This window comes from Cyprinodon variegatus, unplaced genomic scaffold (assembly GCF_000732505.1).
Source record: "Cyprinodon variegatus isolate N-32 unplaced genomic scaffold, C_variegatus-1.0 Scaffold71, whole genome shotgun sequence".
Lineage (NCBI taxonomy): Eukaryota > Metazoa > Chordata > Actinopteri > Cyprinodontiformes > Cyprinodontidae > Cyprinodon > Cyprinodon variegatus.
Genome location: NW_015150524.1, coordinates 843,255 through 868,953, shown reverse-complemented (window position 1 = coordinate 868,953; position 25,699 = coordinate 843,255). Strand labels below are relative to the sequence as shown.

General features: G+C 39.7%; 1 protein-coding gene across 1 annotated transcript in view; it reads right to left on the bottom strand.

Moving 5' to 3' along the window:
• sdc3 (syndecan 3) overlaps positions 1-22,728 on the bottom strand; it is a 50,358-nt gene extending 27,630 nt beyond the window's left edge. Inside the window, exon 1 of the mRNA XM_015372345.1 lies at positions 22,186-22,728. Within this exon, the coding sequence (XP_015227831.1) occupies positions 22,186-22,239 (54 nt within the window). The 5' untranslated portion in view covers positions 22,240-22,728. The remainder of the gene's footprint in view (positions 1-22,185) is intronic.
• Between the last annotated feature and the right edge of the window lie 2,971 nt (positions 22,729-25,699).

The window sequence follows — 25,699 nt, the reverse complement described above, 5'->3', positions numbered from 1 at the left end:
GAAAATGTAACAAAGCAAATAGAGTAGGAAATATATTTAAATGACAAAAATTTATTAAGAAAAGTCTGGGTTCACTATATGTGAGATATTATTATAGCAGTAGTAACTACTCTTTATTGCCTTTGATATTTCTCTCAAAATGGAAATTCAGAGCATTTAAAATATTTTGGGATAACAAACAAGAACGCATGAGGACAAAAGTCAAAAGTCTTTTCCTCTCACGCACAGTGGAGGAGGAAGCAAACAATCAGAATTTTGTTGGATTTTTTAAAAGCTTTGATCTTGAAGCTTTCATCAACTTCTCATAACAGCACGGATATAAAAACAACATAGGAGTAGCGTTCAACTTTTTCTTTTCCAAGTCCTGCATGAAGAGCTCACCCATAATTCATACCAAGAGACTCTTTATGCCTTTGATGATAATTAATCTAACATTTTTAGGTTTACGTTAAAATGTCTGAAACAATAACTGCAGGTGGGTAAATTATTTGATTCTAGCAATGAATGAGCCGATTTTTAATGCAGGTCAAAAAATGCAATAAAAGAAATAGAATAAAGAAATAAAATAAGATTTTGTTGTGTAAATGTGTAAAATATTTGCTTTCCTCAGATTTTCTTACCCAATATTAAACTGAGCAACGAGGCTTCAAATAAAAAAACAAGTGTTTTATGTTAAGAGATACTCTATGTTATTAGCAACAGCAGGGGGGTCGGAGGAAGACATTTCTCCTTGGTTCCCACAGAGCTACTTTATACTCATTAGACATTTAAAAAATGTGAAGTAGCTGTCTTGGGTACAATCATCTTACATGACTTTAGAATAAATCCAAAGCCATTAACCTTATTTTAAATAACAAGATTGTGCTTCTCATCTCGAGAAGGATATTCATAAAGGCTTTGCTGTACAAACAGCACTGTGTGGGAAGCGGGAAATGTCTGCCAAACATATCTCTGATCTTTTCCTACATGTTTGTCTAACTTTTTCACACATGAGTGCTCACTGTGAACCAACGGGCAGAAAAAAAACACAAACACATTCATGTACAACAGCCAGGAAATGAGTGAAACACTTTCTCCTCCCACTATTTTTAGTCCCGATCAGATTTCTGATATTTCAACAGCCACTAAACCAAACTGTGGACGCATATATGACACACACACGCACACACACACACACAAAAACCTGTGGGAGGATGGCATTACATGAGCTTTGGTTTGTTATTCCAGCTTGATAAGGGCCTAAACGCGTCTCAGAGTAGCTCCAAACCACAGCTGAATATAAGCCAACCTCCAATATTAACCTTCTAATATTATCTCTCTGCTCCCAGTTATAAAGGACAAAGAAGATGTAAGTGATGAATGCCCTCGTGGAAATGCATGCATCTGCTAAATGTGGCGGCCTATATGGTAGAGTGAATGGCTTGTTCAGAAAGAACAGGTGCAAGATTGCGTTACCACTTTGATTACCAGGAGTTATTTCACACATTTGCTGCAAATCAAAGATCTGCTGTTTTGACTTTTACTCAGCATGAATTAAAGCCAGGGCTCACTTTCTATCATAATCTAAAATTATCATTGTGTCTTCTTTCCATTTTGTAAATTTCTGTCATTTCCACATAGGCAGTTCTCTGTTCAAGCACTAGAGATGCAAAACAAATGAGGAACACAAGTAATTCAGAGTAACACAAATCTATGTCGTTGATAACCGCCTCCCTTTTTTGATACAGCTGATAAAAAAGGGACTATTACGTAGAAGGATTTATCATCCTACACTCAGGCCGCCTTTATTCGTCAACATGAAGGCAGACTGAGCGTGAGAGATGGATGTATTCAATATGTCCACATTCGTCAGCTTGTAAAGCCTTGGGGTTTATCCTGCCATCTTAGGAGCCGGTAGTGATCTTACTTGGACTAAAGAGGTAGAGGCTCTACTTGAAAGATAAAAAATGTTTCCTTATGAGCCTAATATGTGCTGAGTAAAGCATTATTGTAATGAACAAAAACACAAACTAGGAGAAGATGATGATATCAACTAGCATGGAAAAGATATAAATCCACAATAAAACAAAAGAATCAGAATTCTTTATTTGTCATTGCTCCACAGGGGTGCAACGACAAATAAAGAATTCTGATTCTGATTCTTTTGTTTTATTGTGGATTTATATCTTTTCCACAATAAAACAAAAGAATCAGAATCAGAAAGGTAGCCTATTATATATTTCCTTGCAAAAGTGTCTGTGTCATATGTATTCATTCTTCAAGCCAAAAATGTAGAGACACAGCAAACATGCAGAAGAAGAAGCTGTATTCAGATGAGACCATCATTGAAGTTTATGCCCTTAATTCACAATAATACCTGTGACAGAAAAGTAAAACCGATCACACAGGGAAGCATGGTGGTGGCTGCAACATGCTGTTTGAAAGAGGCAGCAAAGCTAGTCAGTGTTAATGGTGATTGGAATTAAATGTAGGTCAATTCTGTGAGAAAAGAGCAAGGAGGAAGAGCCATAACTACTATGAAATAGTTTTAAAAATCAACATATTACATAGTGACACAACCCGTCATCTATTTCCCAGTACTTTACAGTATTTGGTCTGTCAAATTAAAGCCCAATACAGGACATTAACGTTTGTATCTATATCTTGAGAAAATATGAAAAAGGGGTGTGAACACAATTTTCAGGCACCGTTTTTGTTTGGCTGTGCAGTTGGCGGATACACCAGTTGCATTTTTCATGTATATCTGGGGATGCATCTCTTCAAAGCATAAAAAAATGGGACCAAAATCTAAAGAAAGATGCTGCAGAATATATCGTGTTTACTGGTCTCTGGACAGAATAAGCTGGGCACGGCTTGAAAAGGCCAGAGCGCTGTCCGTCTGACTCGTAACATCTGAGACAAAGCAAGCAGCTGACACAGACACTCGTCGCTTTGTCTGTGAAGGATCCCGTGACTCAGCGGTGACGCATGAGGTGGCCGGAGGCTCTGTAGCAGACTGGACCTGGGAGACTGCCATGGGGTAATGGGCAGATCAGCTCGGGGAGGAAGGGTGATGCACTGTGAGACAGTGAGGTAAAGAGATGTCTATCGATGTGTAGGACCCAGCTGTTACAGTAATCTGACAATCCAGAGGGATTAAAAACACAATCCCAAATCCAGAACACACAACCTCTCTTTGCAGGGAATATTCCTTCATTTATATATAAAAAAAAAACTGGTCAAACGTTTTTAAATTCCCCTTCAACATTGTTGCTCTTCAAAGAGGCCAAACTTTATTATCTTTCAAAGAAATCTTGAGATTTTAGCAAACCTCCATTTTTTTTGTCATATAGTATATCCAAAATATGACACATCTGCTTCTCTGAATCCTATTCAGCTGATTTTGGGGGAACCAGAAGCGTATTCATTGTAGAAGGTTTATATGGTTAATCCTGCATAAGGTTTCTCTGCAAGGAGTAGCCAAGGAGGCATCCTGATCAAATGGCCAGCTCACCTTAGCTGGCTGCTTTCAGTGCAGAGGAGCAGAAGGTAGCATTAGGTAGACCGCGGTAACCTGCTGGAATCAACTGTTTGGAAGGAAAAGTCTTTGCCTCTTTCCTTCCATCAGTCTCCAACCCAAACATTCCACTTCCCAGTGTCTTAATATGGCTCCAGAGATCAGCTACTTGTTTTTTGGAAAGGTTTTTGCCAATTCCTGCAAGTAAGTGAGAGAAAGCAAGGCTCTCAGCACATAGCAATATGGAAAAAAATATAGAGTAAAATTGTTCGGTTTCACTTTTTTAGCTTTCATGGAAGCTACTGGATTCAGAAATCTTTGACATCCTTTCAGAGAAAATTAAAGTAAGGATATAAACATGCTTCTGTTTTAGTAATGATAGCCGGCAGCCGTGCAAATCAAACTAATCCTTAAAGAGCAAAAACTTTTTTTTAAAGCATTTTATATTAAGTTAAAATAGAGAAACCCTGCCAAAGGCCATGACATCACCTCTTTTCCAAATATACATAAACCACCAACCATAGTGGCTAGGATTTATTTTGATCGCTGTCTTTAGGTTTATTATAAAATCGCTCTTAAAGAAAATCCAGAATGAATGCAAAGTGGGGCCGACAGGTTAAAGGAGATCGGTGCATCTCTTACGTGCAACCTTGTGTGAAGTACGGGCCTTGATGCCCATTTCCTACTCTGCAGTTGTCCACAGGGTAATTACTGGGCCTAAATGAGTGTGTGAGCTGCAGGTTTTGTTACTCAGAGGATGCCAGTGTGTTGGTGTGTGTATTGATGTTTAGCTGCAGTGAGTGCCGCTGGTTAACTGGTGGGTCAATGGCTGCGTTTTTGTGGCTTCTTCTGTGAAGTGCTGGAGAGGGAGAGAAGGAGAGAGGATGAATGCAGATTTATGTGTGTGTGTGTGTGCATGAGTGTGATTACAGAGCAGCTCAATGGACCTATTTCTGCAGCGCCAGTGGGAGGGCGTGGTGCCTGTGGCTGGAACTTTTCTTGTGTTTCTAAGGAACTTTTGAACGGGGCTCAGAAATGCGGCTGTGTCTGTGTGGGTATGTTGGAGAGAGCCTCACAGATCAGGATGCCTTTGTGTGTCAAAGTGCATGTGAGAGGGCACTTAAGACTACACATATACACAAACACAGAAACACAGAAATGGTAATCAATGGTCTCCTCACAGCCCCTCAATCGAAGAGACGCACACAAAGAAAATGATGAGAGTCACATTTCTGTGGATATACAGTGATGAGTATCACAAGGCAACATCTGTGTGTGTGTGTGTGTCTGTGTTTATGTAATTATAGTTTGTTTAATCAGGCTAATGACTGTCATGCAACTGCTCAAAAACCCCGAGGAAGGAATGAGACACAGAAAAATCAATACGAAGGAACAAGAGTTACAGGGAGGAAAAAGGTAAGGCAGAAGACTTCATGGGAGAAAAGCAGGAGAGAGGAATGAAGGGACAGACAGGCTGGTGGGCTGAGAGTGGGAAACAGACAAAGAAGTGATTTTTGTGCTCATTGCTGGGGGACAAATTCAATCAACCCAGTCAAATTCAATATGGAAAAAACAAAAAGATGCACATTAGCAGGGGTGTGTGAAGGAGCCATGACTGCTGTATCCTCAGAAACTTTCACCCATAGAGGAGGTAGACGATTGCTCGGTTCTCTCTGAGCGTCCTGACCTTGAAACACTTTTCTTTATCACAGCGGTTCAGTGACTGACAATCAAAATCCATGAAGCACCGGCGAGACTATTTAGTAGTGCACCATTCATCTTTATTTTTAACTCAAACCACATTTATTGGATGGCCCTGCGGCAGAGAGAGCTCTTGGTGAACCAACAGCAGCATCTGATCAGTCATGCATGAGCAGAACCTTAAACCTCGAGACCCCAGAGATTCATCATGAGATGCTCTTTAACTCTGAAACAAAGTCAGAAGACTAAGTCATGAGCCAGCTCCATAAACTGGTGAATGAATGGTTAGTGTTTTCTCTGATTGTTGTTTTAAATTAACAACATCTGATGTGATTAAATCAAGTTTCAACAAGTCCGATGGCATCTAAATTAAATCAATATCAACCAACAATGCCGCTTTAACTGACACTAAGAGGAATCTCTTTGTTAATACCCACATTAAACATTTCAACATTTAAGCCTATACTAAAAATATATTCCACCGAAAATAGGTTGGCAAAAAAAGTAAAATAAATCCAACTCCTGCCTAATGTATTTCACATTCAATTTATCTATTCCATGTACCAGCAATTGTTTTTAATTGTGGCATATAAATAAGAAAAACTGCATAACTCTTTCCAATTATTAACATCTAAATAACGAGCAGAATACTAGTTTAAAACATATTTTTAGACCAATTAAAGAAAGGTTTGTTCCTATTTATTATTTGTACCTAGGGATTATGGCCAATCCGTGGCATCTTTAAAAAGATTAATTGCAGTACATTGAGCAAACTTTATTTACACAATGAGATTTTCTAACAACCTTCTGAGCTGGTTCAGAGGCTTTTAGTATAATCATTTCACTTCAGGCAGAGAATGTATAAATATGTATAAATATTGCCCAGTTCATGGTTTTATCTGCAACACATTGTTTTTTTTAAACACAGAAAGGCTTCCTTAAAAGTGCCAGAGCTCCAGCTGGAGCTAAATCAACACCTTTAACTTTTAAAAACCTGTGTTTTTTAAAACTGTGCTGCATGGTTTTCATTAAGCATTAATCTAATTAGGTAATGTGTCCCTTTTTGTCTCTGAAAAACAGATATAGGACAGACATTTATTCTGACTTCATAAGCATCACCTTGCTATTGGTAGAAAAATGCTTGAGACACTGGGACCGAGGTTTCCCTTCCAATCAAGCAGTGCCACTAAACATAGAACCAGAGCTGCAGTGTGATTGCTAAGATCACACCTTGTCATTCATAATGAACCAGCATATAGCTTAAGCTATTTTGCTAAGACAAATAAGCAAAAAGTGTCTCTATATGTGCTAAGCGGTGTAGACATTCTTCTCCTTCTTACTTGCAAAATAATGACTTTAACCATGATAATATTAATTTCTGTTGCAAATTGTTGTAATATTCTGCTAAGCTGAGAATTCTTTCAAAGGGACATTCGTGTGGCGCCTCACTTGATGTAGGTGTGTAAATTTGCATGAATAGCAGACATCCATTCAAATGTACACCAGCATTAATAACAGATATTGTTTCTACTTGCTGGGCCTTTAGAGGCTTGAGGTAAATGTAAATAAAGGAGGTCAGTATGTGATTGACTGAATGACAGAACTTTGGATAACGCTGTAATTCACCCAGATATAATATTAAAAAAAAAAATTTATTTTTATATATATATATATATATATATATATATATATATATATATATATATATATATATTAATGTATTACTTCATTAACCAATATATAACGGAAACTCTTCTCACAAAATTGTAATTGTAAATTTGTTAACTACCTTTTGGGCTGCAATAATTTATTATTGTCTTGGCCTTTTATATTGTATGTTTTCTGATGTTTTTTTAAACCCTGTTGTGAAGCAATTATTGGCTTTGGTCTGTGAAATATGCTACATAAATAAAGCTTACTTATGTTGTTGTAAAACAGCAGTGGATTGTGTCCAATCTAATAACAGACTCTTACCAAACCAGCAGACAATCATGAAAATCTCACCTCAATATCCAGTGATGTTATTCTATTAGGAGTTCTATTTAGACATAAAAACCCTGTTATTTCACTCAGTCTCTGTTGAATCCTTTGTAAACTTATTTAAAACCCCCAGGTGAAAGCACGTTTGCTTGTTTCTGAAGATTCCAAGCTCTTAAAATTAGCCTCATCTCTCTGTAGGCAACATTACTCAGTCGCTAATTAATTAAGGTGAATATTTGAGGAACTAACAGCTCCTCAAACACAAGGATCGAGTTTAAATGTTCAGTATTAAAAGGCTTCCTGTTAATTAAAGTGTAGCTTGAAAGTCGAAAAGCGGTCAGCGATGAGATGAGGGAAATGTGGGTTATCTTTCCCGTCTTGCTGTGCCTTGGTGTAATCCCATCCAGGTTGTTCCTCCATTCAATCCGCCTCAGCTGTTCTAAGCTCTTTACAGGCTTGCTTTAGCCACCAGTCTCTCTGCTGCTTCCAGGACACCTATCCTCCCAGTCCGGCTCTATCTTACAGTCTTATTTTCCTCTTTCATCATCTCCTCTGCTTTTCTATTGCTTAACTTTTCTTCCAGCCTTGATTTACAATTCCTGCCTCTGCTTTCTGATGTGTCCTTTACCAACCAATCTGCTGTGTGGGATTGCCCCCAACCTTATTTCAGCTCTGATTCTGCTCACACCTTTTCTGCAGCTCTACACAATAACTAATCACTTCTGCAACCACACCTTGTTGATTTGTTCTGCCTTTGACTCGGCCCTGTAGAGTCATGTCCTGGGCTCCAACTACCGAAACACGTGTTTTACAATTAACTCTGGCAGCGATCCTACATATTTCACGGTGCGCTGGTACTGAAGCCAACAGCAATCAACATTATAGGGGGAAAAAAACATAAAATGTCAGCATGAAACACAAAAATAACAATGAAAGAGGAAGGTAAACTGATCAACTACTTTAAATTGAATGGTAATGGTTTAAACTCCTGCAGCGTTTGTCTAGCTTCTGTGTAAAACTCCTGAAAGGTTTTATTTTGTTTATTTTTTATATGGTTAATGTACTCAGCCTTATTCTGTAACTTCTTTGATGGAGTTTTTTTTGTCCTGTTGTCCCAGCATCTGACCATCTAAGCTGCCATCTGCAGCAGAGTTACCATAAGCTTGCTTCTATATTGCTGCTTTCTGTTTGCATTGTTCCCTTGAAATTCATTTTCAATTAAAAGTCAGAATTGCAAGTTGGAAAGTCAGGGGAAAATAACCATACCTGACTTCAGCATCAACTGTAAATGTGCTTTCCTACTGTGACTGTTTATAGCCATTCTTTACTATGCATGTAACAATAAATTGATTATTCCTGTACCATCTTTTGCCATTTATAAAGAAAAAAAAATTTCAGTCCTATTTATGTATACAAAATACCACATAGTACATAGTTTTGTCATAAAAAATGATGAATACTAGCATCTAGCTGTGGGATTACTCTGACTTGCAAGTTCCAATTTAAATTGATGAATACCTGAAAATACTAAGCAATAAAAGTTTTTTTTCCCCCTTCATTTGCTGTAAATTTTTTCCTCCTATATAATTAGGAACAAGACTTTAGTTTACTTAACAGTCAGCAGTCCCCAGTCGGCCTCAGCAGATGGCCGTTCACACCGAGCCCGTTTCTGCTGGAGGTTTCTTCCTGTTAAAAGGGAGTTTTTCCTCTCCACTGTCACTACAAGCATGCTTAGTGTGAGGGATTGCATTTGAGTCAATGAGTCGATGCAATCAACTGGTTTTCCTTAGATAGAAAACTTTTAAACTTTTGAACTTTTTGAACTGTAAAGGGTCTTGAGATGACATGATGTGTTAAACTGAATTTAATTGAATTGACAGTCAAATTAATTCCTATTCTCATTCCCACCTACACCAAGTAGGTTATGTTTTAATCTGCGTTAAACTATCTGTTTGTTTTCAAAATAATCAAAACAGCTATAGATGGATTTGGTTGAAATTGTGGCTGATAACAAATGTCAATTTTGATCCGAATTACTATCTGGATCCAGGAATCTTTTTGAAAGATTCTGTGAATACAGTTATTAACTTATGGTGGAGATGTCAATATGCCAGGTGGGAAATTATCTACTTAGTTGAACTCTCTCCCCGAGAGCTTTTCTAGTTTTAGGAGTTATTGATCTTTATTTTTATATGATCTTTAACTGAAATGTAAATATGTCAGATTGGTAAAAACATCTCAATCCAAGGGGAAACATGAAATATCCCTTCTCTACACTTTTAATTAATATCACCACATAAAGAGTAAAAAAAATCAAATTTGAGACAGATTTGGGTTATAAACACAAATATAAAAGCGACAGTTCAGCTGCTACACTTGATTAATAAGGAAGTGAGCATCCTAATGATTCACGTAAGAAAAACAAGTAGAACTGCTGATCACTTTTAAATTGTGTGATATTTTCCTCTGCGTATACAACCTCCTCCTGCTGCAGTATATAATGCTTCCATGTCGTGTGACCTGCCAGTCTGAGTTATTTATCTGCTTCAGTCAGATCATGTCCTTTCATACAGTCTCCTCTCTCAGTCCAACAAGGGAAACAATCATCACATCCCACACAGCTAAACAAACAATGCACTCATACACATGCACCCGCAGTCTCAGTGTCAGTCAGCCTTTCAGGCGCAGGTCTCTGTGGAGAAGATTAGGGCTAATCCACAACTGTTGGAATGAAAGATTAAGAATGAATCACCTGCTGCTGCATATATAAGCATGTTTGTGTGTGCGCATATGGAGGCGTTTAACAGGAAAGAAACCTGTAGCAGCCAACGCAACACCATCACACACCTAATTCATTAGAGGTTCGTTCAATGAGCAAACGCCAGCCTTTAAAAGATCCCAGTTCAAAGGTTTACTTCAGAAGATCCATAACTACAGAAAAATAAAAAAATAAAAACACACAAACATTTCCTTGCAGCAAGTTCCAGCGTCAGTATTTAATTGGATCGATGCGCTTCCCTCGTGGCTTGCTGATAATTGAAGGGATGTGAGGAACACGAGGGAAGCCCCTTTGTTATGGAGTTCCTGTTTATCAAGGCAGGCACAGGAGGATCACTCTTTAGCAGAGACGAAGGATAAGAAAAAACGTGGTGGGCGTACAGACGGATGGCTTGATGGAGAAATGGGGGGAAGCATTGCAGCAATGAGCTCCTGACCTCATTCACTCCTCTGTCGGGACGTGTGGCTAAATTATTTAAATGCATACACTGTCACATGCCTCTCGCACACAATGTTTCTCGCTGAAACTGCCTCCACGTGCCTCCTTCCATCACCCCCACAGCCACTGGTTCACACGTTATCGAACACCTGTGTAAAAAAAAATCCCCATTGTGCATCACTCAGAAAGCTTTTCTTTCTCATTTTTAAGCTTCTGGGCTATAAATACACACACATTTTAAGCAGTATAACCCCAGTTAGTTACGGTAAGTTGCAATGATTCAACAAAAATATCCAGACAAGTTTGGATCATTTAAGTGAATATGCAACTAAAAAAAGAAGACAATTTTGCTAATAAGTGAAATAGAAGAGGAATGTTTGGGGAAAAAAAAAAAGAAAAAGAAAAAAAATTGCTAAATCTAATAATATACTGTAGATTAAAGTTTAATGATTTTTGACAATTTTTAATGCCAAATTTGCTCAAATCGTCATGCATATAAAGTCTGCCTTCTGATTTTACTCGATCTAGTTTTCTTTCTTTAAGCCCTTAGAGATGTCCCCATGGGGAAAACCAACTCCGTCTCCATTTATGTTAGCTCCATAAATATACTGTGGAAACATCCTCACAGGGTTTTGAGCTGTGATTTTATAAGACTGCCTCCTCTGAGAGCAGTGATAGTGTTTCCATTTAGACTAAGTCAGAAAGCAAACCTAAAATGAGGAACAACACCAGGAGCAGAAGACATCTGTTACCACATCTTATGGTAATTTGTCAAAACTACTATTTTTTTATTTGCTTTGTCTCTTTTTCACACATAGGATGGGATTACTGTTGCATATTGTGAATATAGTAAAAGAGTTTACCATATTTCAAGGACGGTAGTTGTGACGGTTACCTCACAGAAAGTTCAGCAACTTGTTGCTAATATAATTTAGCAATTTATATAATTTTCAGTCACTAGGCTGTTTTTGTTTTTTTGTTTTTTAACAGTCTAGTGAATCTATTTACACCAGACTCGAACAAGAATTTAAAAAATTGCACAACAAAGCCTCAACAAATGGTGCCACATCTCCAAATTCCGCCTATAATTTGAATGGAAATTTAAAAAAATGTCATGATTGCCACTCAGTTGGAAAGCTATATTTTTCACAATATTAAAGAGAGACAAATTGAAGAGCTAAGGATCCGATTTAGAATTTTGTATGAATAATGCTTCATGATCCGTTTGTGTGAATTTTCTCCTATCCTGAGCAAGAACTGCACATGTAATGCTGTGCAAAGTTAAAATGATTGCACAAAATATGTTAACTGTTGGTGCCCTGTTAGTTGTTCTCTCAGCTGTATCCCCTCATGAAAACTCTGATGGTATTATTATAGTAAATGGTATGGTTCAACTGATGGCGTAGGCAAAGAAAAAAGAAAAGAGCAAATTCAACTTTGCAGAAATATTATTGTAGAGCAATACCAAAGTGATAAGATCTTTCTTCTGCTTACTTTCAAAAAGTTTGTATCTTATTTCCTGTAGTCGATTGAGATAATGAGTATTTCAGTATGATTCCACTATGAAAGGGCCCTACTTATCATTCTGGATCTATATGACCTTAAAAATGTCTTACATCAGCAAAAGAAACAAAATGCAATTCAGACTTAAAGGTAATTTCCTGTGGCATCCAATTTCAGAATTACTCAGACTAAGATAATCATTATTTTGTTGATTTTTATTTCCCTTTCATACTTTCAACAAATCCTACTTTGTTACCTGAGGACTGAACAGACAGCCTCCAAACCAAGACTTTGGAGCTTTGCAATCAGTGTCCTGTCCAGGAATATTCTGCCATGATGACAGAATGTAGCATTAGCAGGCCTGTTTGCAGGTTTTTGCAAGAAAGCTGTCATGTCAAGCCTCGGTTCCACTGTTTGGGGTCACAATTCAAGCAGCAGTCAAACGGCTGTAACTTTGAGAGAGCATGGACCAAAAACAGACTGCAGAAGGTGGTGTGATGCTATTCCTTACTGATTACAGCTTGTTTTGTAAGAGGACAAGACTGCAGGACATAAATCCCTAAATCTATTGTTTGCCCTAGAGCACCGAGAAAAAAAAACATGCTGGGGGTGATTTTATGTTTACTCTTTACAAAGAAACCAAAAAATTGGCCTGTTTTTGTTTTCCTTTTTTCCATTTAGAAAATACTTGATATAAAAAGCTCAATGTAATCCATAATCTTATTGATAAACTTCAAAAGAGAGCATTACAAAGCTAATGCCTAGAATAGCTTACTAGAAAATGCTTGATTAACTTTACTAGAATGGCAAATTTTGTTGGACATGTGAACTGTTGAAGAACATAAGGATCTGTTTTGTTTTTTCCTTTTTTAAGACTTCCTCTGCTAACTGCTTGACTTTTTTTAATGGTGAAAATTTAAGAACTATTCTCAGGAAAAAAAAATTGAAGCCTGTTCTCAGTCAGCTGATAAGCAAAGCACGGAAATGGGAGAAAACAATTTAGTAATATAGGGGGAAAAAACTATTTCTAGTCCTGCCTTTTGTGCTTATGTCTAATTTTATACCATTTTCTTGTTTTGCTCTTTATAAAGATCCAATGATAAATTCATCCAATAATAATAAAGAGTGATCCGTTTCATTAATTTTGTTTGTAGTCATTTAAACAAAAATTGTCTTATGACCAAAATGTATACTTTAAATTAACCCTCTTTTAGGCAGCAAATTGCTTAAGGACAGTCCAAAAAATGTTGATCCGAGAAAGAAAATTCAGAAAGTCGTTTTTAAGATTAAAACTGTAAAATTTTATGAAAAAAAAATCTTAAATTTTCAAAAATCTAGACCTAGACCACTTTTATTGTCATTTTGTATATACAGGGTATATACAAAATGAAATTTGGTTTAGTTCAGCTTTTCAGACAGTACATGAACATTTCCATTCCATAAATTGCAGCAGTGATCAAATGTAAAAAGAGTGGGAGAAAAAACATGATGCAAAAATATATCAAAATATCAATATAGAAGTTAAGAGCATTAATATATGTGGTGCATATATGCAGTATTTTTGGTTTGGTGTTGTCAGTGTGATGCAGTCTGTGAAATGATTTAGAGAATTTTCTTTCACTTTTTTCACTTGTCAGATGAAACCAGTTATTCCAAGACAAGACATTTTTTGTTAGGAAGTCAAATGAAAATGACGACATTCCTATCCTGTATGAAACCCTGTAGTGATGAACAAACATACACCAGAGGTTTTAGTGTTGACATGTGCCCAAACAGCTGTTGTTTGTATTGTTATCCAGGATTTAAGGTAATGAAAGCACACATTAACTTTGCATTATACTTCTTTCCATCTAGATCAGGCAGTTAGTGGCATTGCTTCATGTGTCATTCCAAATTAAGAGCCGTTTTAGGAGCAAACAGCCAGAGCATTAAACCATTAATTCCAACAGAAGGAATAAATTGGGATCTCTTTCTGCAAAACTTACTTCTTGCCTAACCTTTTTTTTTATCCTTTCAACAAACTGAGCAATGCATTACAAAAGAGACATGAACGCAGTGTTGCATTTAAGGTCAGACCCAGACAGTCGTTGGTGTGAAGGCCAACATTATTGTGGCCTCTTATCAGCAGCCTGCCAGTAAAGATCCATCCCAGCAGCTCTGCTGGACAGCTCTGCATAACTCCCCCCAGCTTTAATATAATTACCTGACAGTTATGGAAACCCAATAGGAGGCAGAGTGAGGGGAGTGATCCTACGGATGCAGATAAATTAAAACCAGTAAAAACTTATCATCTCAATGGTGCAGCATTGCTCTCTCTCTTTCACTGGTTTGTTAGTGGGAAAGAGGCGTCCTCTTTCTGGTGGTTTTATTTATAGCAAAAGCTGTAATACTCAGACATCCCAGAATGCTTTGTGGGTTTTTTTTTTTTTTTTTGGAGGGGGGGAGACGGTACCATGTTTGTGCTCTCTAATTTAGAGTCCCAGTAACACAGCTAAAGGCTCACAAGAATGCGGCGCTACGACATATTGCTGTTTAAAAAAAAAAAAAAAAGGTGAAAGCCCGACTGGCATCTCTGTGTTTTTTTCCCCGTTTACCTAAATCTATTGCAAGCGAGCAGATGGGACAAAGAGGAGGATGAGACGAGGAAGAAGACAAAAGGGAAGGAAATAAAAGTCAGCGCAAGAACAGAGTGGGATATGAAGACTGCATAAAGACAGTGGGGAGAAAAAGAGCAAAGGGAGGGGATGGAGAGGAGGCGAAGGGCAATAAAGCTGTAACAACGGCAGCCACGGTGGTTGTCATGGCGACGGCCACAGAGAGCAGGTAGAGCACGGTCCCCCGGGAGCAAGCAGTGCACGCCTCCCTCCCCCACACCCCCTCCGTACCGGCCTTCGCCGTCCCTCCATCTCCATCCCAGCGCTTGTCATCAACCATCATCCAGCCCTCATGTTCCCCTTCTCCAAGTCCAAGCGCCCCCCCCTCCTCCATCTTTTTTTCCTTCCTTCCTCCATTACTCACTAGCCCACTCTCCTGTCTGCCTCCTACTCCTGATCCCTCTGCTTCCCTTATTTTTCCTCATTCTTATTCTTGATAATATTTTTTTTTTGTTGGGGGGGATTCCTGGCTTCATTTTGCCCTGTGCTTTTCCATGCCTTTTTTCTATTATTAGAAACCCCTCATCTCTCTTTTTTTAACCCCCCCCCCCATTCCTTCAACCTTCCTCATTATCTTGTGGTCTGCGGACTCTTATATTTTCCATTCCTCTTGCTCTCCCTCTTGTCTCTATATTCGTCTACCCCCACCCCCACCCCACCAACCACTCCTTGTGTGAGTACGTCTGCCCAATTACTGCGATGGAGTCTGTCCTTTAGTGTGTGTGTGTTTTAACATCTGCACCAACTGTGTTTCTGCCTTTTTTTTGACCTACCTAAAAAACCCTCCCAGCGTTCTTAGTCTGCCTCAGACTCCCTGAATCAACAGAACTCCTGCTCGCCGCCACCGCTGGTTAAACCCACTGCAAATGTGTGCATGTGTGTGTGCGATAATCAGCGCTTTGGTGTTAACATGCATTGCCGTACGCATGTCAGCGAGCCGACTGTGTGATCTGTACATGAAAGGATTGCTGGTTATGAGGAGAAATGTTCCCAATCGGAAGAGTTCAGGGTGGAGCTGTGCTTGAATGCATAGGGACAAACAGGATAGGCTCCACCGTGGGAATGTTTAGTATGTGGCGCATGGAAGTACACAGAAGAACATGGAATTACACACGGGGAATAAATGAACCAATATGGCACACATGTAAATACTTAGAGAAACCTGTCTGTCTTTGGATCAGGTGATATTCAGCTCCCACCGGTAGAAGACAACCTTTCAGTCACTGAATGCTCTACTGCCGGGCACTTTCAGATGATGTTAACACTCTTCAGAGTGGATTCTGTTACTAAGTAAAGAAGACCAAGAACTGTAATGCTGGGAGTTTGTTTCTCTTCCTGAGAACGTGGGAATCTCATTAGAGCAGACATCATCATGAACTTTTGATGCCATTTTCTGCTCAAATTAGAGATGCGTCAATCCAGATTTTTCCAACCCAATCCGATACCTGGTTTAAGGGTATCGGCTGATATCTGATATCTTGCCATGTGAGCGAAGGCTTTAGCTCTGACATAAGCAATATTTTAAAAAGCTAACAAATTCACATAAATATACTTCATATCATGTATGAACAAGTAATGAGCAAAAATAAATAACAGTTAAATTTAAAGTCCACTGCATTGAATCTCCAATATCTGAGATTAAATCATCAATATCCAATCCAGCTAATTAGTTAATATCGGAGCTGATGTCTGATCCAGGTATTGGATAAGTGCACCTCTAGTTCAAAGCGGAGGACCTCAGCCTCTAAACTAGAGGTGGGTCAATAATGAGTCTCTCAAGCAGATAACGATTCAGAACATATGGCAAAAATAAAAAAGTTTACACCTCAAGAAAACAGAAAATCAAAGTTTGTGCTCGTTGCTAATGGAAACCTCTGGATGACCCCCAGAGCAGATGATATGGTGCCAGGAATTTCCAAAGAACCCTCTCTGCTAAAGTCTCCGGCCTTGTGACACAGTAGTGGAAAATATGAGCTTCCTGTAGGCAAAAAGAGGTTAAGAGATCCTTTTTCCTTACATGAGATCCATCAGCATTTCTGGTCTGATTCTACAAGTAGAACAAAGATTTCCTACAGATTGAGCAGTATTTGTATTTTGTTTTAGAAATAAAATGCAAAAAGTCCTTAGACAGCAATAAGGCCCATATAAAGGCTGAACGATTTAGCCAAAAATCTTATTTAAAATCATTTCCAACAAATATTGCTATTTTCCTTTGCACTAACCACAAACATGTGGATGTTTCACTCCAGTGTTCCATTTTTTTATGACCTTGTTCATTGTTGCAAGATATTTCTTTAACCTTTGCATGGAAAAGTTCTTACTATGTATAAATGTGCGCAGTAGCTTCCCTTCTGTGTGCAAACCCACTTCAAGTCCCTTACTGCCGCCTAAAGGACTGGAGTGAGAAATTGAGTGTCTTACTCTGGTTAAGTGTAATATGACAATAATAAAGTAATGCTGCCATTTTAAAATAAATTGTTTTGCTATTATATTGCAAAAGCACTCAAATGCCCCTGATTTACCATTTTCATCACAGTTTTAATATCATAACATCTACCTGCACACAGCCCAACCTGCTTACTTTTAACCTGTTAACTTTGTGGAAGCTGTTGGGTCACAATCCAATAAATAAATTATGTCTTGCTCTTGTGACTGCTAGAGGGCAAAAGTTTAACTTTACATTAAAGAGAGGAGGAAACAGATTGTTTCTCCTTTAGGTACAAAACCAAGTATTTACAATTGAGCGGAGAAGCGATGGGGTGAAATGAAAAATGAGACAGCTGGTCAGAGGTGGCATCTAAATTACTGGGTGTGCAGTCTGACGTACAGTAGGAGGGTAAACACGGCTCTGAGATTACTGCAGGCTCTTTTAGGCTCTCTTGAGTCTTGTATACAACAGTTTTCATTAAAAAGTAAAACTCCAGACGTGGCAGTAGAGTTGCAGCCCCAGTTTTTCCACTGCAGACGTTTTGACTTGTTGTAGCGGCAAGAACAGCAGCCCAGGTGAACTTCACAACCCGCTTCTTTCAGCTTTCCTGTAAAGCGGTTTGCAGAACAGCAGTGGGACCTCTCCCATGTGAGGCACAGCCATCATTACTCAACCTGTGCGGATTTTTTCTGCTGTTGAATGCGGAAACACCTGCTGTGCTGCAGACACATCGCTTTATCAGCAAATAACAGGTACACTGAAAACAACTTTGTAAAACATAGGGTCAGGAATTCACTAATCTCCATTATTTCATCTGGAAAATATTTTATAGACCGAGGCAAAGTTGTGTATAGCAGAGAAGCTAAAGGGAAGGGGATGAAGTTAAAAAGGAAAAGAAAAATGAGCGGAAAACATCTCCACAGTAAAACATGGAGGCGGGAGCATCATGCAGGGGAAAGTAAGATGGTTGGATCTGATGGGAAGATGAAAGGAGCTAAATATAACGTAATTCTGGAGCTTTAAGGTTCAAGAGATGGATTCAAAGTTTACCTTCCAGCAGGACAAAATCTAAATATGTTTTATAATGTTCTGGTCAAAATCTGACTGAATTTATTTTACACAGAAGAGTGTGCATAAATGTCTTTCTCTGGATGAGCTTGCAGCTGCAACTGCTGTAAAATATCCTGCACTCAAGAGCTGCTAAGCACACTTGCACGTCACACTTTTCTGACCCTTATTTAAGAAATAAAACAACCTTTTATATTGACCTCTTAATTATGGACTACTTAGTGTTGGTATGTCACATAAAGTTGCAATGAAATACCTTGAAGTATGTAGTTAGCTGGTGACAAAATGTGGAAAAACTTCAAGAGGCTTTAATATCTTTGGAAGCCAGTGTACGCCTTAAATCCCTTAGCCAATTTAGCACTAAACCCCCTCTGAGGGTAAAGAAAATCTAATTTCAGTCATATGCGGCTCCATCCCGCATGATAAAGGACTGCTTTCTGGTCTCTGTGCCCTTCCCAAGAGATAAACAGCCAAAAGGCAGGAAAACAGGTGGAGGGTGGAGAGTTCTATACGCGGCTTCATCCGTGCAAACCTGCAGACGTCAGGCCACTCCAAATCCAGCACCGGATATGAACCATGATCCTTTTCATTTCCTGCACCCACCAAAAATCAAACCCTTTCACACACAAGCACCTGAGATGTCTCCCTTCACTCGAGCCGCATTTCTACCTGCAAGCGTGTTTATACGCTTGTGTGTGTGAAGGAACTTTGTGCTTCAGGAAAGCGAGAAGGACCCACTTCCTGTGTCAAATTGCCTCTCACATTCCACACTCTCCCACAATCCGCCTCACTCTGGCTATTTTCTCCCTTCTTTCTTCCTCCTTCTATGTTTCTTCATCTCTCTATGGGGGGCTTTGTCTAGCTATCAGAGGCACAAAACACTGATTCATTCAGGGAGTTAAACATGATCCTCAGGAACACACCATAACGGGCGCTTGTTGAGGAGGGACAGGGCTGGCGAGAACAAGCATTTGGCAGTGGGTATTCGGTACTTCTGAGCCTCCACACACACAAATCCAGACAGATGGACAGTCACGGCTCTCATGACGGCAAACGGATTCACACACACATAAATATACTGGCCATGCGTGGGGCACAGATGTCTGTGGGAAAAACCAGCCTCCCATGTAAATCACAGCATCCCGGATGTGATGTAAATAGTTGGATAACAGGAAATGACCACAAAAGACATCACTCTGGAGACGTCCACAAACAAAGTCAGCTGCTTTAGAGGCAGGAGGCACTTATTATAGAAGATCCTGTCAGCAAATGCATGTGATAAAAGATAGAGTGCGTGTGTGAGTTTTCAAGACCAGGGTTACTCTGGGTGAGCCCGGTAGGTATCACACCTCTGACATGTTCGTGAGTCACCTATTAAAGCAGCACCTGCACCTATCTGTGTGCACTCAGACTCAGCGTCACTCTGAGCGTGGAAGTGTGTCACACCTGCCTCCATCTGCTCACTTAAAGGCAGATTAGGTCGGCAGGAGGCCAAGGATCTCTGGCAAAGATTACAGTCGACTGATCCAGTGGTTGTCTGTGTGTTTGTAATGTCAAAACGTTAGACCAGAATCGGCTAAATCAAAGGTCACCATTACCAATAAGGTAACTCTTGTGTCTACTTGAAGTCATAACAGATAAGACAGATCGATCCATCAGTTAGAAGATTAAATTAGCACTTTTTAAATAAATCCCCAAGTACTTCTAGAAAAAAGGTTTTGCGTATACTCGCAGGTTCCACATCGTTAGACCATGAACGACAAAAAAAAATTCTCATGTACCCCTTTTCCACTGGCCGAAAAATCTGTTTAAACCCGGGAACAATCGGCTTTTCGTGGCAGTGGGAACAGCTCACTGATGTGTCTCTACCCGGGTCAAACCATTTAGCAAACGATCCGCGCTCAAATCGCATCGGCTCTGATCGGCATGCAATGGGAACACCAGAGTCTGGGTTGAACCACTGATTTACGTGACACCACTGAATGCAACGTAAGGATGTCAATCCACTGCTCCAGCCACGTCTGATCTAACAAGCCGTTAAACATGGCGCAGCACTGGTCAGTGGTTTGGAAAGATAATTGAGTGAAACAATAAAACATACCGACTTCGCCCTGGCTTTATTACATGTGGCTCTCCAATGTTTACTTTAGTGATTTATATTGTACTGGTGAAATCATAAACATTAACCCAGCATGGTGTCACCAGACATGCAGCTATGGTGGGACAAAGGCCATGCAGCTTGCCAGTGAGGGGTTAGACTCTGCTTTTTTAGCCAATAGGAAGAGAGCTGAATGCCGATCGTTAGCAGGTCGACCAATGTTTGAAAAACACGTATTAACCCGGTATTTTCCATGGAAAAAGAGGATATACTAACCTTTAAAAAAAGGATATTTATTAAAGAAAATCTCTCACACTTATTAATTTAGTGGGATAAGCAGCAATTATATTAAAAGCACAGGTAAGGGAAAAAACCATATCAACTGCTTTCAGAGGGAGCCTTCAACACGCTCAGAAATATAACCAGATTTTCAAAAATGCTTTATTTGCCCCTTTTTTGTTTTTCCTAGATCAAATGTTTATTATTTTCTTTGCTTTGTAGGTAGGTATTGTTATGAACATGAAAGGAAATAGTCATAAAGATGTTGTCAATCTTTATAATATGACTCACTTCCTTGGGAGTCAACCCCATGTTTCCTCAAAGCAGATAATGAAACGAATAAAGATTACTTTAGATTAACGGATGACAAAATATATGAAACACCCCTTGTCTGGCAGAAGTTTTGAAGTCGTTATTAAAGAGACAAAAGGTGCAACATATGAACAGGCAAAATGACAAAGCCTTAAAAATTCTAACTGTAATAATTTTCATCTTTGGAATGGATAGGAATAAGGAACGTGTATGGATTGACATATTAAAGTGTTCTCTCTAAACTATTGACTTTTTTTATTTTAATTATGTATTTGTCTTGGCATCTGCAATTTGTTTTGTTTGTATTTATAAATCAACACCTTTGGGGAAGGAAAATGTAAACAATTTATAAAATTCTGTAAAGAAATGGTTTATGCCTTTACCAAATAAAAAAACAAAACAAACTCTAGACAATAAAACTATCCTTTTGGATTTGAAATTTGCTGAATGAAAAATTCATACTTAGTCCATCGTTATTTTTGTCATCTATTATAATTTTTTTTTAACTGGTATAAAGTGAAGGTGTGTGTGTGAGGGGGGACCCTGCACCTGGACGCCCTTCATGTAAAAACCGCCCCTGCGTTAAAGTGCAAAGCTGCTGCAGACATGAAATAGCTTATGCATTTTGTTTAAAAAAAAAAAAAAAAAAGTATTAAAGGATTTAAAACAACCAGGAAACGTCCAGTCTTCCTATCTGTGAAAGCATTTTTCCTTTTTCAGGTTCGATTATTTTTAGTCTCCCTGTTTGCTTTTCTCTCAATGATTCAGCTCTGCCCCCACCACCTCCTTCTGCTCGTGGGATATATCAGGATTAATCGGTGGTGGAAGGTGTGTGTTGGGGGGGAGCGCGTGAAGCTCGGTGTGGAGGTGGTGGGGGCTCGCGCATCCCAAATCAGCTGCCGTCCTCGCGGATCCCGATGACATCATTCCATCGGAGCTCTGGTCCGCGCGCCGCATCGCAGATAAGTCCCCCCCCCACTCTATGTTCCACAAGTACACGATCAACGCAGGGGGGGGGGGTTACCAGGTTCTGGCATCCGGACGTCTGATCATTCCTCCCCCCACCCCGCGCGCCTCACATCCACCTCGCCGTCCCACGGAGCGACTTCATGGGAATAAAGTGGCCATAGGCGCAGTGTGCGCCCATTAACGCCAGGATGTGAGCCGGAGAGCCAGACAGCACCGCGCGGCTGTAATCAGCCCCAATTAGAGATAACCCGCTAATTACCGACGCGCACACACGTGCGCACACTCCTCCTGACTCAAGGGAGCAAAGCCACGATAAAACCCCGACACTGAGACACAAAGGGCGGTGTGGGTGAGTGCGTAAAAGCTGGGGGGTGGGGTGCCAATATGTAGGTCGGGTGCAGGATTTCCTACCGATCATCTCCTGGATGATAACACTCACACATACTGGGAGGACGGCACATGAGGGTAACAAAGGCTTACCGTGGCGGAGTGAGCGAGGAGCGCGCTGAGCGCCAGCAGCCAGGGCAGCTTCATGGTCGGTGTTTCTGCGGGCGCAGCCTCCCGGTGCCGCCGCTGCTCCCCTCTTCCAGGGAGGTGGAAATAAGAGTAGAAAGCTACCGTTCCTGCCTTTTTTTTTTTGTTCTGGCTCCCGGGGGTCTCAGTATAGTCTATCCAACTTCAGATGTGACCATCAGTCCTTCAGGTCCCAGCCTCCTTCTAAGGTAACGCAGGGCCTCCCTCTGCACGCGTCTCCTCGGCAGGTTGCTCCAAATCTCTGCTGCACGGGGCCGATAATTTAAGAATCAGGAGAGGAGCCAGACCAGCCTCCCTCCTTCTCTCTCTCTCTCTCTCGCAGTGAGACTGTGCGCACCTCCTTCTCTCTCTCCTCCCCCTCTCCGCTGAGCGCAGGATGTTCCGTATGGCGACGTTGCCCGGCCTTGGAGTTTGGCAGGGGGGAGGAGGAGGGGTGTGTAGCCCGCGTGTGTCTGTTTCAGCTCAGGAGAAGATTAGGGAACCTCTCTGGGCAAAGCCAATGATGCCCCCTGCAGCTGGTTTAAAACACAAGCAGCCTTTAAATATCCAACCTGAACAACATGCATGAGAGGAGATGACTGCTCACACAGCTGCCACACAGCACACTGGGCCTTTTGTGTTGCTGTTCCACACCTTTAACGGACAGCTGCTGTGATTGGCCGAGTCACCGTGATGTCACAACAGTTACCTTTAAAAAAAACAACAACAAAAAAAACAGCCACCTGGTCTGAGATAAGGTCTCCATAGCCTGTTGTCTCTATTTCTGCTTATTAACTGCATAATAAACCATGTTTGAGTTTAATCTGCCCACCCTGCTTTTTTAATAATTCCTCCAGATCACTGCTATCTCCTTTTACCAAATTAATTTTCACAGTTGTGCTACAAGTTTAAACTGACATTCATCCAACCCCTAAGGAAATATTGAGACTGATCCCTTCAGAAATATTACCTATAATCTGAAAAGATGGAAGCTTTTCATCGTAATAAGAATATTTAAGGGGAAGAAAAAACATAAAGGTCTTCTTTAAAGAACTTTATTTGGGACATTGATAGAGAATGATACCTATAAAGTTTGCATCAAAAACCTTTACAACCTTTACTGTAATAAATATTTCAAAATGACATGCATGTTGGAATATTGGAACTTTCCTTACAGGTTTCCTGAAAGCTGGAAGTAACCTTTACAAATAAAACATTCATGAAACAAGAGACTCTATCATGTTTCATAATCAACCTCTGCAGGCATGGATTCTTGTCAAATGTTGACCAATCATATCCTTCATGCTTATCTTTTGGAAACCTTTGGAGAAAATTCTCTGAATGAATGTAGCATTTCCTTTAAATGCAACATCCAGCAGATCTTGGAGGCGATGCAATCTGCACAATGCAACATGCAGTGAGCCTTTTAATAATGTTCTTCTTGTTCACAAATAAAAGAGAGAAATTCAGCAGAGATAACCTTCACAGGACCTTTGGGAATCATTACCAGCAGATTCACTGAAGATCAGAAAAGTCTTTAAATCCGGATTAAGTTATTTGAAAGTGCAACTTTTAGGTTAGCAGTTTCCTGCAGGCTGGGATTTAATTTTGTCTCTCAAACTTGAAAAGTGTATTTTTTATTTTCAATTAATTAGTTATACAAAGAGCAAAAACATAATTAAAGACTCAGACTGCAAAAGATAAGGAAAATGTCAACTACAAAGACACAATAAAAAAATTGTTACAAAGAGATAAATCCTCAAATTCTACAAGGGCTTAAAAAACAAATACCAAAATAATTATTTTTTATTTATTACTAATTACTTGTTTAAACATTTGAGCCTATATATATTTTGCAGTTGCTTCAAGTTATGTTTTTTATTTCATCCATATGTTCTAACTAAAACCTGATCATATACACTTCCCTCGAGTGATTCAATCAACAAGGTCCACTTCTCGGTATTAACAACTGATCATTAAAGCTATAAATAGTAAGGATGTCTGTTCTTTGTTGTTTTTTCTGTGTATATCTTTTAATATTTGTAAAGGGTGTATGGAGGGGCTGAGAGTAGCTGGAGATCAAGGAGAGCTAATAACTCAGTAATAATTCAGAATCCCCAGAAGAAGAAAGAAACCAGTGCGGTTTTAAGTAAGGGATATAAAACAGGTAGATCAAGGGAGTAGTCAGCAGTTAAACAATAGAAATAATGGCTGCACTTCAAAGGAAAAACCCTAAAAACAAAACTGTTTGTGTCCTTAGATGCAATCACCAGAGCGCGGGGGTGAAGTTATCACCAATCTGCTATACTAACCAATAATTAGCATGAAGAACCAAGGTTTTATGGACCTATGAGATGCAGAAACAAAGGGAGTAATCATCATGGTTTGGGCTTATGTGTTTGCTTCTAGCATGTCTATTTTTTTTTCCGTATAGATGATGAAACGAGCGATAGCAGCAACTGAAATTATAGGATAAGGAAAACTATTTTTCCAACTTAAAGAAGGGTTGACTTTCTTTAAAACATTCCATCTGCTGAAGAGGAAACTGAAGGAACTCACACTCCAAAATAAGCAACAACCCTACATTAGCAGTCTTTACTTAAAGCAGTTGGTTCTAATTTCTGACCATCTTCATATTTTTTAGAAAAATAACCCTATTCCTGTCTGGAGCAGCAGAGTCGCCCCCAGCCCAATGTTCAGACAAACATCTGGATCGCTGTGAACAAAAGCCGGACAGGTCAGAACAAGTCAGACTGTCGTAACCATGTAACTTAAAGACCACAGGAGGGCTGATATGTTTCCACAGATACCTTCTATCACCCAACAGCCTGAATGTTTACCGTCATGCTTCCTGGAGCCCATTAGTTCAATCCAAACTCTAAGCAGAGCAATAACTGGAGCCTGCATGACTCATCTTATCCCTCGTGTCATCGTTCTTCCTCCACTTGTGATCGTTGAATGATCTGGAGCTGAAATAATAGACCCTGCTGGTGGTACATGAGTTAAATGATTGTTTAGTTGGGGGGGAGGCTCAGCGTTGTCGCCTGTCAGGAGGGCCACATTAGGGCGCAAGCCTCATTAATCAGCCAGAGCATCAGCAGAGCACCTTGGTCATCCGAGCCACATTACAGCGACAGACGACACCTGGGAGACTTTTAAAGCCCTATGTTGGATCTATTTTCAAGAGGGTTTATACGTGAACCTAGCTGAGGGATTTTAAAACGACAACCAGGTTAAAAGCTTTGGATTTATTATGGATTTACCAGTTATAAGACAAGAGGAAGAATATATTCTTCACTTGTTTTGCAGGAGTATACTGCTAATCAATCTGATCTCATGCTGAATGGACTCAGTAGTTTTTACTATTTTATCTTGTGCTTTTATGAGGGCCATTAATCTATTTTGAAGTCTCTTGAAGAGATTAAAGTCATGCATCATTCTCCTCATCTTTTTCTAATTTTCTTGTGAAGAACTCTGATTG